General features: G+C 39.9%; 1 protein-coding gene across 4 annotated transcripts; it reads right to left on the reverse strand.

The window, feature by feature from the left end:
- Positions 1–17: 17 nt before the first annotated feature.
- On the reverse strand, positions 18–8,704 carry mbd3b (methyl-CpG binding domain protein 3b). Of its 4 annotated transcripts, none has more exons than XM_060864761.1 (8): positions 8,524–8,704; positions 5,884–5,943; positions 4,543–4,702; positions 3,583–3,720; positions 2,945–3,026; positions 2,607–2,784; positions 1,608–1,760; positions 18–1,022 (listed from the first exon to the last, which is right to left on the reverse strand). In XM_060864761.1, exons 1-7 carry the CDS (start codon positions 8,541–8,543, stop codon positions 1,613–1,615), a joined length of 786 nt encoding a protein of 261 aa, XP_060720744.1. In that variant the 5' UTR covers positions 8,544–8,704; the 3' UTR covers positions 18–1,022; positions 1,608–1,612. The 4 variants fall into 4 exon arrangements, with proteins under 4 accessions (XP_060720744.1, XP_060720738.1, XP_060720731.1 ...); XM_060864755.1 differs by having other exon boundaries at positions 19–1,022; positions 2,936–3,026; positions 5,884–5,940; positions 8,524–8,702; XM_060864748.1 differs by having other exon boundaries at positions 19–1,022; positions 2,936–3,026; positions 8,524–8,701.
- Between the last annotated feature and the right edge of the window lie 4,849 nt (positions 8,705–13,553).

Genomic DNA, 13,553 nt, shown 5'->3' on the forward strand with positions numbered 1-13,553 from the left:
AAAAAAACATTAGACATGTAATTTCAACTTAGCAATGTGCGTTCATTCAGAAAAACAATTATTGTTTTTATTTTTTTTGCAGTACTATATAGAGTCAGCATTCACATTTGGATTCAGATTTAAATCCAGTACATTGTGAATAATGTGAACAACGAATGATCCGACATTAGTCATATGAATGAACACCGCAGACTGATGAAACACAAATGAAGGTCTGTGGTGCGATTTGTTTCATTTCTATACTATTGTGCCAAAGATAAACATTTATGAACTTATTGAGGTCAATACACCAATGTAAGCTTACAAATGTACAAAAACTTTGTGGCAGTTTATGATACAACATATGATTCATTCTTGAGTCAATTAAAAATAACTACATACTGAACTCATCATCATCTCTGTAACCAATACTGAATTTGTAGATTATTCGACCATTGAGAGACCAAAATTTAGGAATATGAGGGATGTGATTTCGAGCATAGTACAAAAATTTTACTGTGGAGAATAAACGTACCAAACATCCAAGATTAACATGTTCCATGTGGTTCCTTCAACAGTGCTCTATATTGTACAACACTAATTGCAATCCATTTTTACCGTCCCACTATCCTGCATCTTTAAAGGAATAGTTATCAGCTAAGATAAGCTCCCCATGCTTAATTAATCAGGCAGATTTGAGTTTGACCCGATTGTCACAACACTCCCCCAGACACAACCCAAACACATAGAAGTGCCACTTTCAGCTCTGGAATTCCCAAATAGTTTGTTCTTTTACACATAAAAAATAAAACAGAAATAAAATCTAACAGAAATAAACTCAAACAAAGACTAAAATCCAAACTGACAGTTCTGGAAAGAAATCCCAACCAGTGGGTTTAGATTAGTGTCCGTCCTTCATAGCAGGAATAAAGCAACTTGGTAAAGAAGTTGAGCTGATCTGAAGGAGCGAGGAGTTCTGGTCCTTGTTAGATGGTTGAGTTGATAGGCCTGTATGCAGGTAGTTTCACACATGCATTGCTGCCCTAAAAAAAAAGGGGATTGAGCAGCAGTTATCTATCCCAATAATGCAGTGCTTTATTTAAAGATGCAATTTCTTAATAAATGGTTTTAACAGTACATCCAAACACTTGTCATTAATAATATATAATAAAAAAACATATTTGATAAGTTGTATTCAAAATGGTATTCATATAACTATAACAGGAAATGCAGGCTATTAATACTTTCAAGTGCTGTAACTTTACAGTAAATATACAGTAGTGGTAACATATCACTCTAAGATATTGTTGTTATTTGCTAGCTGTCACAGCAACATAATTCATCCGAGGACGATGAGAAAGACAGACTGCTGCTGTTTGAGAGCACTAATGAACTTTTTTACATTGCCTGTTTCATAGTGCCAAATTCTTGTTAAATTATATGGAAACAGCCACCTGCTTGGGACATAATTACACAAATGTTTGTCTGGTGTTTATTTCCCAAATGAAGTATGTCATTGTCCATTCCTGGAACATTCAGCATTCAGAATCCAGGATCTCTCAGTTTCTATTGTTCTCGGTTCTTCCAGACTTTGCGTCCATCAGTGAGAGAGTTGCATGTGTCCTCACCTTCGCTATACTTCCTCCTTGTCATCATGGCAATTTCCCTCATCCTTAATCGCCTCTTCCACACTTGAAGCCTCCTCTACATGAGCCAACATGTCAGCCATGAGAGCCTCCTCCAGACGCTTCCGCACGTTGTACACCAGCTCCTCCTGTTTCCTAAAATAGCAAAGAACACAGAACAATTTGTGAAATTCATACAAAGGCAATTATTTCATAATGAGGATAAAAAGCGTCCATATATAGGGTTCCTACACATTACTTAAGTTGTTTTAGGATGACAAAAGTGAAATCACATATTCATTTTCTAAGGGCATTATAAATGATTTTTTTTTTTAAAAATTCATATGAGAGTAAAAAGGTAATGTTTTAAAAATATTCATTTCCTTTACATACCCTTGGCAGATACAGATATTTTGTGTATTTAAAAAAAATATATTTTTCAAGGTGATGGCATGGGCCAATATGTGAACCATTTCTAAGCATGTCTAAAATTTTGTCTAAAAGCAAAATACTTTTATTTACGTGAAACACAGAGCTTTCTTAAATTTCCCAAAAACATTACATGCACAAAACATCATCATTAAATAGTACAGCAAGCATCATACTGAACATTCTACTTGTTAAGACAAGCTCAACTTTAATGTTTAAGTACATGTAAACAAATGTCCCAGTTACAACATGTTCTAACGTTACTTTATCCTGACACAATCATTATCAGACAGGATTTGACCAGGTTGAAAATATGTGTGTGTAAATATACACATCAATATTTCAATCACAGTGTGATCAGATCACCTTTGTGGTTAAATCAGGCAGCCATTAGTGAAAAAGCCCCTGCTTATATTATACATCATCATGCAGTTATTAATACAAAAGTGAAGGACTGGATCACTAATTACTCAGATACTGATATCCGGTTGCAGACAGCATTGCAATGCTTGGTGTAAATGGGGACAAAAATCCACCATATATGGAGTAACTCCTAGGCAGTATGAGCCTCACCTGATGTCCTCATCTGTAACAATGAAAGCCTTGCAGAGCGGCTGGGCTGTGTTCAGCCAAACTCCAGGGTTCTTCTCCACAGCTGCTGACAGCTGGCCTGTGATGGGAGAAGAGCTGGTGTGCAAGGCGCTAGCAATCGCAGACAGCAAGGTTTTATCCGTGCAGCCAGGTCCTACTCCTGCAGGGGAACAACGCCACCTCACTTTAGTCGTGCTGGCTATTATATAGTAATAATATATAATATATGTTAACAGTTTCATTTCATAAATATTAGTTTTCCTTGCAAAAAATAACATTTTCAATGTAAGAAGTGTTTTTAACTGTCACACCCTGTAGACCTTTAGGTAGATCCATGGTTTTCACCAACTCCTCAGCAATGTCATAAGCATTAAGACCACTCAGCTTCTTCTCCCAAAACAACTGCAGGATAAAAATCAGGCCATTCAATAAGGATAAGATACAGGCTAAAAACACACCGATGTAAATCAGCGCCAGAATTATTGCCACAGTTTATAAATACCAGCAAAAGGTCATAAACAGAAGCAAGCATTATAAATGAAACATATTGTCATCCATGAAAAACAAATCGTTTATTCCATACTTATGTCTGCAGTCTTATGGTTACACAAAACAGGAAATGGTCAACGGTTCCCTTTTTCAAGAAGCATGTGTTTTTCAGATACTCTTCAGATATTCTCCTTATAGATTAATAGGTGATGGTTTGTAGTTAGAAGAGAATAATATGTGAATCTAGGAATCTAGATTTTTTCATTGAATGATTTTGTTAGAAAAAAGGTCTCCAGTTTGTCCAATTCTTTAGATGAAGATTTTGTGTAATTACCCAAATATTTATGTTTATTCTGATAAAGGATGTCAATACCTTCAAAATTGGTCACAGAATACATGAGCTAAATAATCAATGTTCTCTAATAAAGCATATTTGAATTTTTTTATATTTAACCTTGCTTGTGTGTACCTGTCTTGGCTGGTCTACAGCTTTCTGTGGGTCTGTTTTGACTTTGTTGCTTGGATGGTTAGTGACTTTTGTGACGGGCTGTTTGAAGATAGATGCTGTCTGTCGGACTGGGAGAGATGTATTCAGGTCTGGTTTTCCCTATAGGACACACAATATAGGATAAACATCATGACACGGCTATGAAAGTTTCACATACAAACACTGCAGGGTTGTTTGGGACAGACACATCGGCCTTAAAAAGCAGTCAGCTTGAAATAGTTGTGAATAAATAGAGTATTTTGTATAAAGACTTGGATAACAAGTAATTATTAAAGGAGACAAATTAAAGGATAAATTAGTCTGGGGCATTTTGCTGGCATGGTTTGAATCCACTTGTCCCCTTAGAGGAAAGAGAGACTGGAAATCAATACAAAGTTATTCTGTCTGATAGGATAGGATAATGATACTCCCTTCAGGATTAAAATATCCTGTAGGAGTGGTCCTTTCCAAAATGATGAAGTCTCCATAAACAGGGCATAAAGGCTAACTGAATGGTTTGCAGAGGATGAAAATTATGTAAATAATATGCTATGACCTTAGCAGTCACTGGATCTCAACTAAATTAAACACTTGTGGAAGTTTTTGGAGTAATATAAGACATTGTCCCCAACATTATTAATAAAAACAAAACAAAAAAACATTTAGATAAGTCAAATAACCTCCAGGCATTTTATTAGCAGGTGGAAGCAACTGGAGAGCGCAAAGCAAACCCATGACACTGCAATACCTCTCTATGTTCACCTTTTATGAACATAGACATAATTAATTTGTTTATCATCACAGTAATTATTATTATTATTATTATTATTATTCATTTTAATTGATGGGAAAAACATCTGGCACATGTAAGCAAGGTAACGTGTAACCGTGGGATTTGTGTTCAGCAGCAGTTTATACATTCAGGGATTATTCTGCCCTCACCTTTGTTTGACTGTTAGTATCGTAGCGAAGCCGCTGTCTGTTCTTGTTCAGTTTACTCATGAGCATCTTGCCTGTGCGGAAATCGAACGAGCTGAGGTCCATGGAGTTGCCAAGGTAACGCACCAGCTGAGGCTTGCTTCGGAACTTCTTACCAGCGGGACTGACAGGAAAAATAGGACAAATCTTATGCAAACCATTTCAATCAACACCACAATAGAAAAAAATAGCGATTAAGGTTTTGGTACAAAAATCAATAATAGATGAAAATGCGTGGGGTTATTTTTCAGACCACTGACAAAAGCAAAAACAACCAGTCACATGCAGTGATCGTAGCCTAGCTAGATAAGCCAGTTTCACACCAGGCCCAAAGTCTGATACACCTAATACACCTAATGACTGTTATGAATGATTTTCACAATGCACTGATACTGTTTATAAGGGTTGATACTCATATCAGTTACTGTGCTCATTCAACTTGACTAGGTTTTTTTTTTCCTTTCCAATGAATTTTACAGAAACCTTTTAAACTTTGAAAAATGTCAAGACTAGATATTTAAATCCCCACTCTTACCATCGGGACGCTTAAGTAATCATATCTCTCGTATCATAATCATATCTAACTGTGGAACTGAAATGTGTTTCCAAACACATTTGATAACATGTACTCAAAGAAAAGAAATTATAATTATTATAATTATTTACTAAAATTCGTATTGTATCAACCCAATATTGATTCAGTTATTGGTGCGTGTTATGACATGTATATGACATGGACAAAATGACGAGATCTAAACAAGATGAATATACTGAATGTACCAAACAGGTCTTGGAAACCTTTTCCAACATGGAAAAATGGAAAATTGTGCATCCAGGTACACAAGCTGAAGCTTTGCACCTGTCTTTCCACACAAGCTGTCTATCAAGCAAGTATGAGCACTGACACTGTCTTGGCCTTTTTTTCCCATGCAGCTGTCAGAAGGCAGGACTCACCACATTTAACACAAAGCCAAGCTTTGTTTGTACAATGTGTGTGTGTGTCCTTATGGGGATTAAATGTATAAGTAATACATAAGTATAATGTATACATTTAAGTATCATTTAAAAACAAATAGGTTATGTTAATTAGCACATTTTATCATTATGTCTTCACAGATGTGTGTGTGTGTGTGCGCCCTTCACTTCCTTTTTGGTTGAATGCAAACACAGTATGAAGTTACATAAATATTGAGTATGACTGATCAAATGAAGATGTCATGCCTGGTGTTCTCAAGCTTGCCAGACGTGCAGCATGAAATGGGGATATAATAATAACAATAATAATTATTATAATAATAAGCCTACCACAAACTAAACAACCGACCCGCCTCTCTCCTGTGCTCTTCCTCCTCTTCCTCACCTCTGCTAAAAAAAGAAACAAGTTGTGTCTATTTTGGGTCATGGACCGCATTCTGCTTTTTTACATCGTCCTGAAGAGATGAAGCTGTTTTGTTCACTTTTTTTGAAGACATTTTGTTCACTTTCTTCCAGCACATTTACTTTTACAATCTCCAGGTCTGGTGTGGCATTATGTTACTATTTCATTAGTAACCATGTTTGGGGCACAACGCAATCAAAGGTTTGTTATTTACACATCTCACTAAAACACTTCTTAGTCTGTGTCAAGGTCTGGGAACTGCAGAGAGAGAGAGAGAGAGAGAGAGAGAGAGAGAGAGAGAGAGAGAGAGAGAGAGAGAGAGAGAGAGAGAGAGAGAGAGAGAGAGAGAGAGAGAGAGAGAGAGAGAGAGAGAGAGAGAGAGAGAGAGAGAGAGAGAGAGAGAGAGAGAGGGACCACAGACTGTAGAGAGAGACACAGACCAACAGACCACAGACTGCACACAGAAACACAGACTGTACACAGAGACACAGACCACAGACTGTACACAGAGAGACAGAGACACAGACTGTACACAGAGACAGAGACACAGACTGTACACAGAGACAGAGACACAGACCACAGACTGTACACAGAGACAGAGACACAGACTGTACACAGAGACAGAGACACAGACTGTACACAGAGACAGAGACACAGACTGTACACAGAGACAGAGACACAGACTGTACACAGAGACAGAGACACAGACTGTACACAGAGACAGAGACACAGACCACAGACTGTACACAGAGACAGAGACACAGACTGTACACAGAGACACAGACACAGACTGTACACAGAGACAGAGACACAGACTGTACACAGAGACAGAGACACAGACTGTACACAGAGACAGAGACACAGACTGTACACAGAGACAGAGACACAGACCACAGACTGTACACAGAGACAGAGACACAGACTGTACACAGAGACAGAGACACAGACCACAGACTGTACACAGAGACAGAGACACAGACTGTACACAGAGACAGAGACACAGACCACAGACTGTACACAGAGACAGAGACACAGACTGTACACAGAGACAGAGACACAGACTGTACACAGAGACAGAGACACAGACTGTACACAGAGACAGAGACACAGACTGTACACAGAGACAGAGACACAGACCACAGACTGTACACAGAGACAGAGACACAGACTGTACACAGAGACACAGACACAGACTGTACACAGAGACAGAGACACAGACCACAGACTGTACACAGAGACAGAGACACAGACTGTACACAGAGACAGAGACACAGACCACAGACTGTACACAGAGACAGAGACACAGACTGTACACAGAGACAGAGACACAGACCACAGACTGTACACAGAGACAGAGACACAGACTGTACACAGAGACAGAGACACAGACTGTACACAGAGACAGAGACACAGACTGTACACAGAGACAGAGACACAGACTGTACACAGAGACAGAGACACAGACCACAGACTGTACACAGAGACAGAGACACAGACTGTACACAGAGACACAGACACAGACTGTACACAGAGACAGAGACACAGACTGTACACAGAGACAGAGACACAGACTGTACACAGAGACAGAGACACAGACTGTACACAGAGACAGAGACACAGACCACAGACTGTACACAGAGACAGAGACACAGACTGTACACAGAGACAGAGACACAGACCACAGACTGTACACAGAGACAGAGACACAGACTGTACACAGAGACAGAGACACAGACCACAGACTGTACACAGAGACAGAGACACAGACTGTACACAGAGACAGAGACACAGACCACAGACTGTACACAGAGAGACAGACCACAGAATGTACACAGAGACAGAGACACAGACTCTAAGACACAGACTGTACACAGACAAAGCAGACAATCACATAAACCATCATTAACTTGTGACATTTAATAATATCTCATAGATAATATATCTGTAGACTAATTTCTGTGTGCAGTTCATTTTAAAAACTGCACCAGTTTAAAGGGTAATTCATTCCCGTCTGCTGGGTCTCACCGACTCCGAGCTGAAAGGTTCAGACAAACGCTACGATTGTTTTCAGCTCTGCTACATGAACACTGCAATTCAATGAAAACGCCAGTAAAACGACTTGTCCTAACGTTTGCACCAGCCGTAAACGTGTTAGGACGCGTGAAAATGTAATTACTCTGCTACGGACATGTCATAAAGCCGTAATGATATGCGGCTAGTTTTAGTTTAGCTAGCAAAAATAGATAAATAATAACATAAACGACCATAATAAGCCTCGGTCCACTATAATCAAAACACAAGGCCAACCTGTAAGTAGCCAAGCTCGTTTTTATTGCATTTCGACCCCCGTTTCTCACGTGAAACACACGTGAAAAGGGAGAGAAAGCTAGGCTAGCTTTGTTACCGAGAGCCTGCGTTATCTTACGCAGGAAAACTGATCTGCTCTCATGAACAACAGAAAATCCAAAGACCTGTTTTATTCACACACAAACAAGCAGAACGGTGATCCTGCTGTAAGAAGGAAAATACCGACGTGTTTTAATGTAATATTTGCATTTGATACTTACTCGTTTTTCTCCATTTGCATGCTATTTGTGTGTCTCCTGGTTGATCGTTAAAACCCCTCTCTTCTCCTCTGCACTTGCGCTTCCCCTCCCCCTGCATTGAGACTAATGAAAGACATCATGCGCCCTGCAGGGACAATCACACTCTCTGGACCAGTGCAGCCACTGGAAAACCCCTCTATTACCGGTTGTGTATGTAAAAATGTATTTCAGTGTGTGATTACAGTGAAAAGATGAGTGGTTTCATTTGCAACTTTACAGAAATCCGGTACTGCATTATCAGAACTGTCAGTCATCACATCATCTGTATATGTTATACACAACTACTACTGATGCATATTGTACAAAAAGCATAATATTGCACCATATTGTTATTTGCACTACAGTGCACTTCTCACACTTTATGTACATAACTGATCAGTCATTTATTCTGTATTCAGATTTAATCGTCTATTTTGTCTCGTATAGTCTGTATCGTCTTGTCTTGTATAGTATGGTGTTAATTATATCTGTACTTTTGAGAGTCGCAAACAGCTGGAACCAAATTCATTGTGTGTGTAAACACACTTGGCCAATAAACCAGATTCTGATTCTGATATTTAGATACCCAGTAATCTGAAAGAAAGAAAGAAAGAAAGAAAGAAAGAAAGAAAGAAAGAAAGAAAGAAGTAATTGTTAGAAATACTCTTATTGCAAGGTAGTTTAAAATTGAGACTTTACAATCAAAGCTGCTCCCAGTGAACCAGTCACCATAATTACACACTGGATTACTGTTTAACTGTAATAATAACAATAACAAAGTATTCTAAACATGTGCAATAACAGAAATTTTGAAAAACGTGCAATATGTCTTTTAGTGTAACTACTACTCGTGGTCTCTTTTTCTACATTTTGTTTTGTATATACTGTATATTATATGTCTCTATTCTTTTTATATATTTGCATTTTCTTACTGTTTGCTGCTGAAACAGAGACATTTCCCCATTGTGGGACGAATAAAGGTATATCTTATCTTATCTTATCTTATCCTATCCAGAGAGGTCGTAGGTAACCATGGATATACTCAATTTTGATACGTGATTGAACAAGTGTAACATGGGCTGAAGTTCAGAGTGCTTGTCTTTTCACAGAATAATGAATTAATATTCTCATAAATTACTTACACTAACTTACAAGAAAGATATCAAACTGGAATAAGTGCCTTGGGAAGTGGTAGCTTAGTTTTTATGGGTGGCCATGTAATTGTCTCTGGACTAAAAGTGAACCAATCTTGGGCCCTTAAATAAAGATTTAAACTTATCGTCATTCTCACCGTTTTATGCTTGGATACTGTCTAACTTGGTCATTAGAAAAATAAGCAGTTATTTACCACGACAGCAAGCTGAAACTGTGTATAATACAAATTTCTGCCATCTTATAGGTTCACACTTGTGGAAAACCATTTCAAAGCCCATACCCAGGTTAAAACCCACACACCTTTAATGTATTTCTGGAGTTTAATTATCATTAGCATATTCAATACAGGAGGTATATTGCATGTGCAAATATATAATTGTGCATAGTTTTTAATGTCTGTCCCGCTCCTACCCATCTTTTGTTTCTCCAGCACTACTAACACTTCTGGTTCTTCGGCCATCTTGGATCAAGCACTTACAGATTAACTGCCATTTTCAGCATTCCAGTGCTGCTGGCCGCCGCCGATTATTGCTCATCACCAAATGGTCTCTCTAGTCTTTCTTGTCATCTTTTCCTGTTGCTGACCCTGTCTTCCAACCCAGTTGTGTGTGAGTTTCTCCTTGACTTTCTGCCCTCTGCTATCGTTGCTGCCTGAGGACTGGATTACCTGGACCGTGTTTTGGATTTGTAAGCACCTGTTTCGTGGAATACTGTGAGATATGTGGAGCAAGATATATGGAATTTATATCTCGCTGCTACTGTTCTGTGGATTATTGTGTGTGGACTTCGTCTTGTTGCTCCTGAACTTTATATCTTGCTCTGTGGATTACAGAGTGTGAACTTTGTATTTCTTTATCTCCTGCTCTGTGAATTCCCCTGTTCTGAGGGTCTCTGTATACCATGCTATGCTCTGTTTCCCTGCCCCCATGTGTTTCTGGATATTAGGACTACTTACACTGTGCACATTGAGTATATTGAACTGTGTTCTCCATTTCACTAAATTTTGTTTGGTGTCCTGCATTTGGGTTCCACTGTGCACTCTTTGACAGCACAATGTGGACAGACATGGACCCAGCAGGTTCCCAGAGTCACCAGGCTCAATTGAAAGCCTTGACTCAGACTTCCTCTGCCCATGAATGCTATCTGCAGTACACAGGACCCCCACACCCCCTGCTCACAAACCCAACCTGCCCCACCCTGAACGTTTCTCTGGAGAACAAGACCTCTGCCGAGCTTTTCTTATGCAATCTGTCATCATGTCGTCAAGCTGCAGCCGACCTTCTTCCCCTCAGACCTCAGAAAGAGCAAAATTGGCCTACGTCATCTCCCTTCTGTCCGGCAAAGCTTGCATATCGCCAAATGCTCGTGAGTGGGAACGCCAATTTGCTGTGTGCATCTCCTATTATTCCTTTTCGAGTTAGCTCTGCAAGGTGTTTGACATCACCACACCCCAGCAAGACACAGGTCGGGCTCTGTGTGAAATTTCCCAGTGCGGTCACTAAGCCGTGGACTTCCATATGGGGGCTGCAGTTTCTAGTTGGAACTTGATGGCCCTTTGCAACGCCTTACCAAGGTCTTACCACTGAGTTAAAGGATGAGTTCACCGCCTGTGAACTAGACAACCCAATCTATTTAGCTACCTGGATCAGCCAGTGGAGCATCATGCAGCATGCACTCTAACCTCTGGTGGTCCACTTCCTTTTTAACACCACCCTCTGTGATATTCTCAACTGGTTTGTTTTTGTGTAACTCGACAACACACTCATTTACTCACATTCCCTGGAGAAGCACATTCACTATTTCCGGGCCATCCTCCAGCGGCTGCTTCAGAGCCACCTGAAGGTGAAAGCTGAGAAATGCGAGTTTCACATCTCCAGCACCACCTTTTATTTGCCTCATACTCTCAGTCAGTAGCACACAGATGAGCCCTGAACATGTCAAGCGAATCAAGGGATTGGCCTTATCAGAGTCCCAAAAGCAACTTGGCTTTTCCAACTTTTGGAAAAAGCCTTCTTTAAGTCTGAGAAAGGCTTGCTCGGCTTCTGGGGTCTGGGACATCGAGCAAGCCTTTCTCAGACTTAAAGACTTATTCACATCAGCCCCCATTCCCACCCTGCCCGATGCCACTTGTCAGTTAATCTTGGAGGTGGATGCCTCTGATCTCGGGGTGGGGGCAGTATTATCTCAACGTAACTGCCAGTATAACCGTCTCCACCTCTGTGCCTACTTTTCATGTATTTACACTTATCATGTAAATGGATCACAAGAACCTAGAGTACCTCTGGACAGCCAAAGGAATCAACTCTCATCAGGTCCAGTGGGTGCTCTTTTTGGGAGGTTTCAGTTCACCTTTTCCTACCACCTTTGGACTAAGAACAGCAAACCCAACACTCTTTCTCTTCAGTTTGCCCCAGCTGAAGAAGAACCAGCTAGGGATTGCTTCCTCCCTTCCTTCACTGGGAGATAGTAATAACAATCTTCTGGCTTCCACTCCCAGACCAACGGCCAGACAGAACGGATCAATCAGGAACTCAAAACTGAACTTTGTTTCCTTTGTTCCAAGGGCGGTCTTCCTACTTGATCTGAGTCGAGTATGCCCTCAACTCCCTGCCATCCACCGCCACTGACCTGTCCCGTTTCCAAGCTGCTTACAACTATCAACCGCATCCCCCCCCCATAAGCAGCGTCCTGCTCCTCCATACTGTGTCAGCCAAAGAGTGTACTTATCCACACGTGACTTACCCTCAAAATCTCCTGCTGTAAGCTGACTCCTCGCTTTGTTGGGCCATTCCCCATCTCAAAGATCCTCAACCACATGGCCATTTGCCTCAGGATGCCTAGAGTCCAGAGAATCCACTGGATGTATAAGCCTCTTGGATCACCCTAGAATTTATAAGCTCCTGTTCCATTGAATACCATGAGCTGACTTTATATCTCATTGCTCCTGATCTGTGGATTATGTGTTGACTTTATATCTCGCTCTTCGGATTACCGAGTGTGAACTTTGTATATTGTTATCTTTTGCTCTGTGGATTACTGTGTGCATTTACTCACATCCCCTGTTCCGATGGTCTCTGTACACCATGCTGTTCTCTGTTCCCCTGCCATTGTGTGTCTCTGGATATTAGGACTATTACACCGTGTATATTTAAAAAGAAATATTTTCTGTTAACTGAAGTCTTGACAGTTCTGCTTTTAGTAGCACCTTTAAGTAGGGATTGGTTCATACCAAATAATACACCCACTTTATAACCATTACATCTGTTGCATAGAATATAGTTGTAGTCCTTCTTGAAATGGAAATGTTTTTAGGATATATAATCCAGAACAAGCCATTGATGTCTGAAATAGATCAGAGCCACAGCACATGCAATGCCACAGACCACTACAGCTGGAGTCTTTTAAAGGTCTTGGTATTAATGTAACATCAAATTAATGCTCAAGATTTGCTCAAAATTATAACCTCTGTGCTAAATATATATTTCCCACAGCCTGCAATTTAGCCTGCCTAATGAACTGGGATTGGGTGGTATTTCAGTAGACACTATGCAACAGGCAGACTGTCTGACTGTTTCAATTTCAAATAGAAATTGGACAGTGCAGTCCTGAAAACTTTTGTGTAGCAAAAAACATATTGACAAAGTGCACACACTGGAACCTCTTTCCATAAAATAAATGTTTTCTTATAGACAGTACTCTTCTATACCATAACAAATCATATGATTTAGATGTTCGCATAGACAAAGAAATATTAAACCACTAGCATGTTTTAGAATTGAAACTGTTTTCAGAGCATAGAAAGTTATTCAACGCCTTCTGACTAATCAGCCTGAAGAATTCATATATAACAAAATTTG

This window comes from Tachysurus vachellii, chromosome 1, assembly GCF_030014155.1.
Source record: "Tachysurus vachellii isolate PV-2020 chromosome 1, HZAU_Pvac_v1, whole genome shotgun sequence".
NCBI classification, from domain to species: Eukaryota; Metazoa; Chordata; class Actinopteri; order Siluriformes; family Bagridae; genus Tachysurus; species Tachysurus vachellii.

Bases quoted from the DNA above. Each gene is read 5' to 3' on its own strand.
- mbd3b (XM_060864748.1), bottom strand. From the start codon at position 8,543: ATGCAAATGGAGAAAAACGA. The intron at 5,944-8,523 runs GTAAGTATCAAA...TTCTTTTTTTAG, and splicing joins ATGCAAATGGAGAAAAACGA to CAGAGGTGAGGAAGAGGAGG. The intron at 1,761-2,606 runs GTGAGGCTCATA...TTGCTATTTTAG, and splicing joins GTTACAGATGAGGACATCAG to GAAACAGGAGGAGCTGGTGT.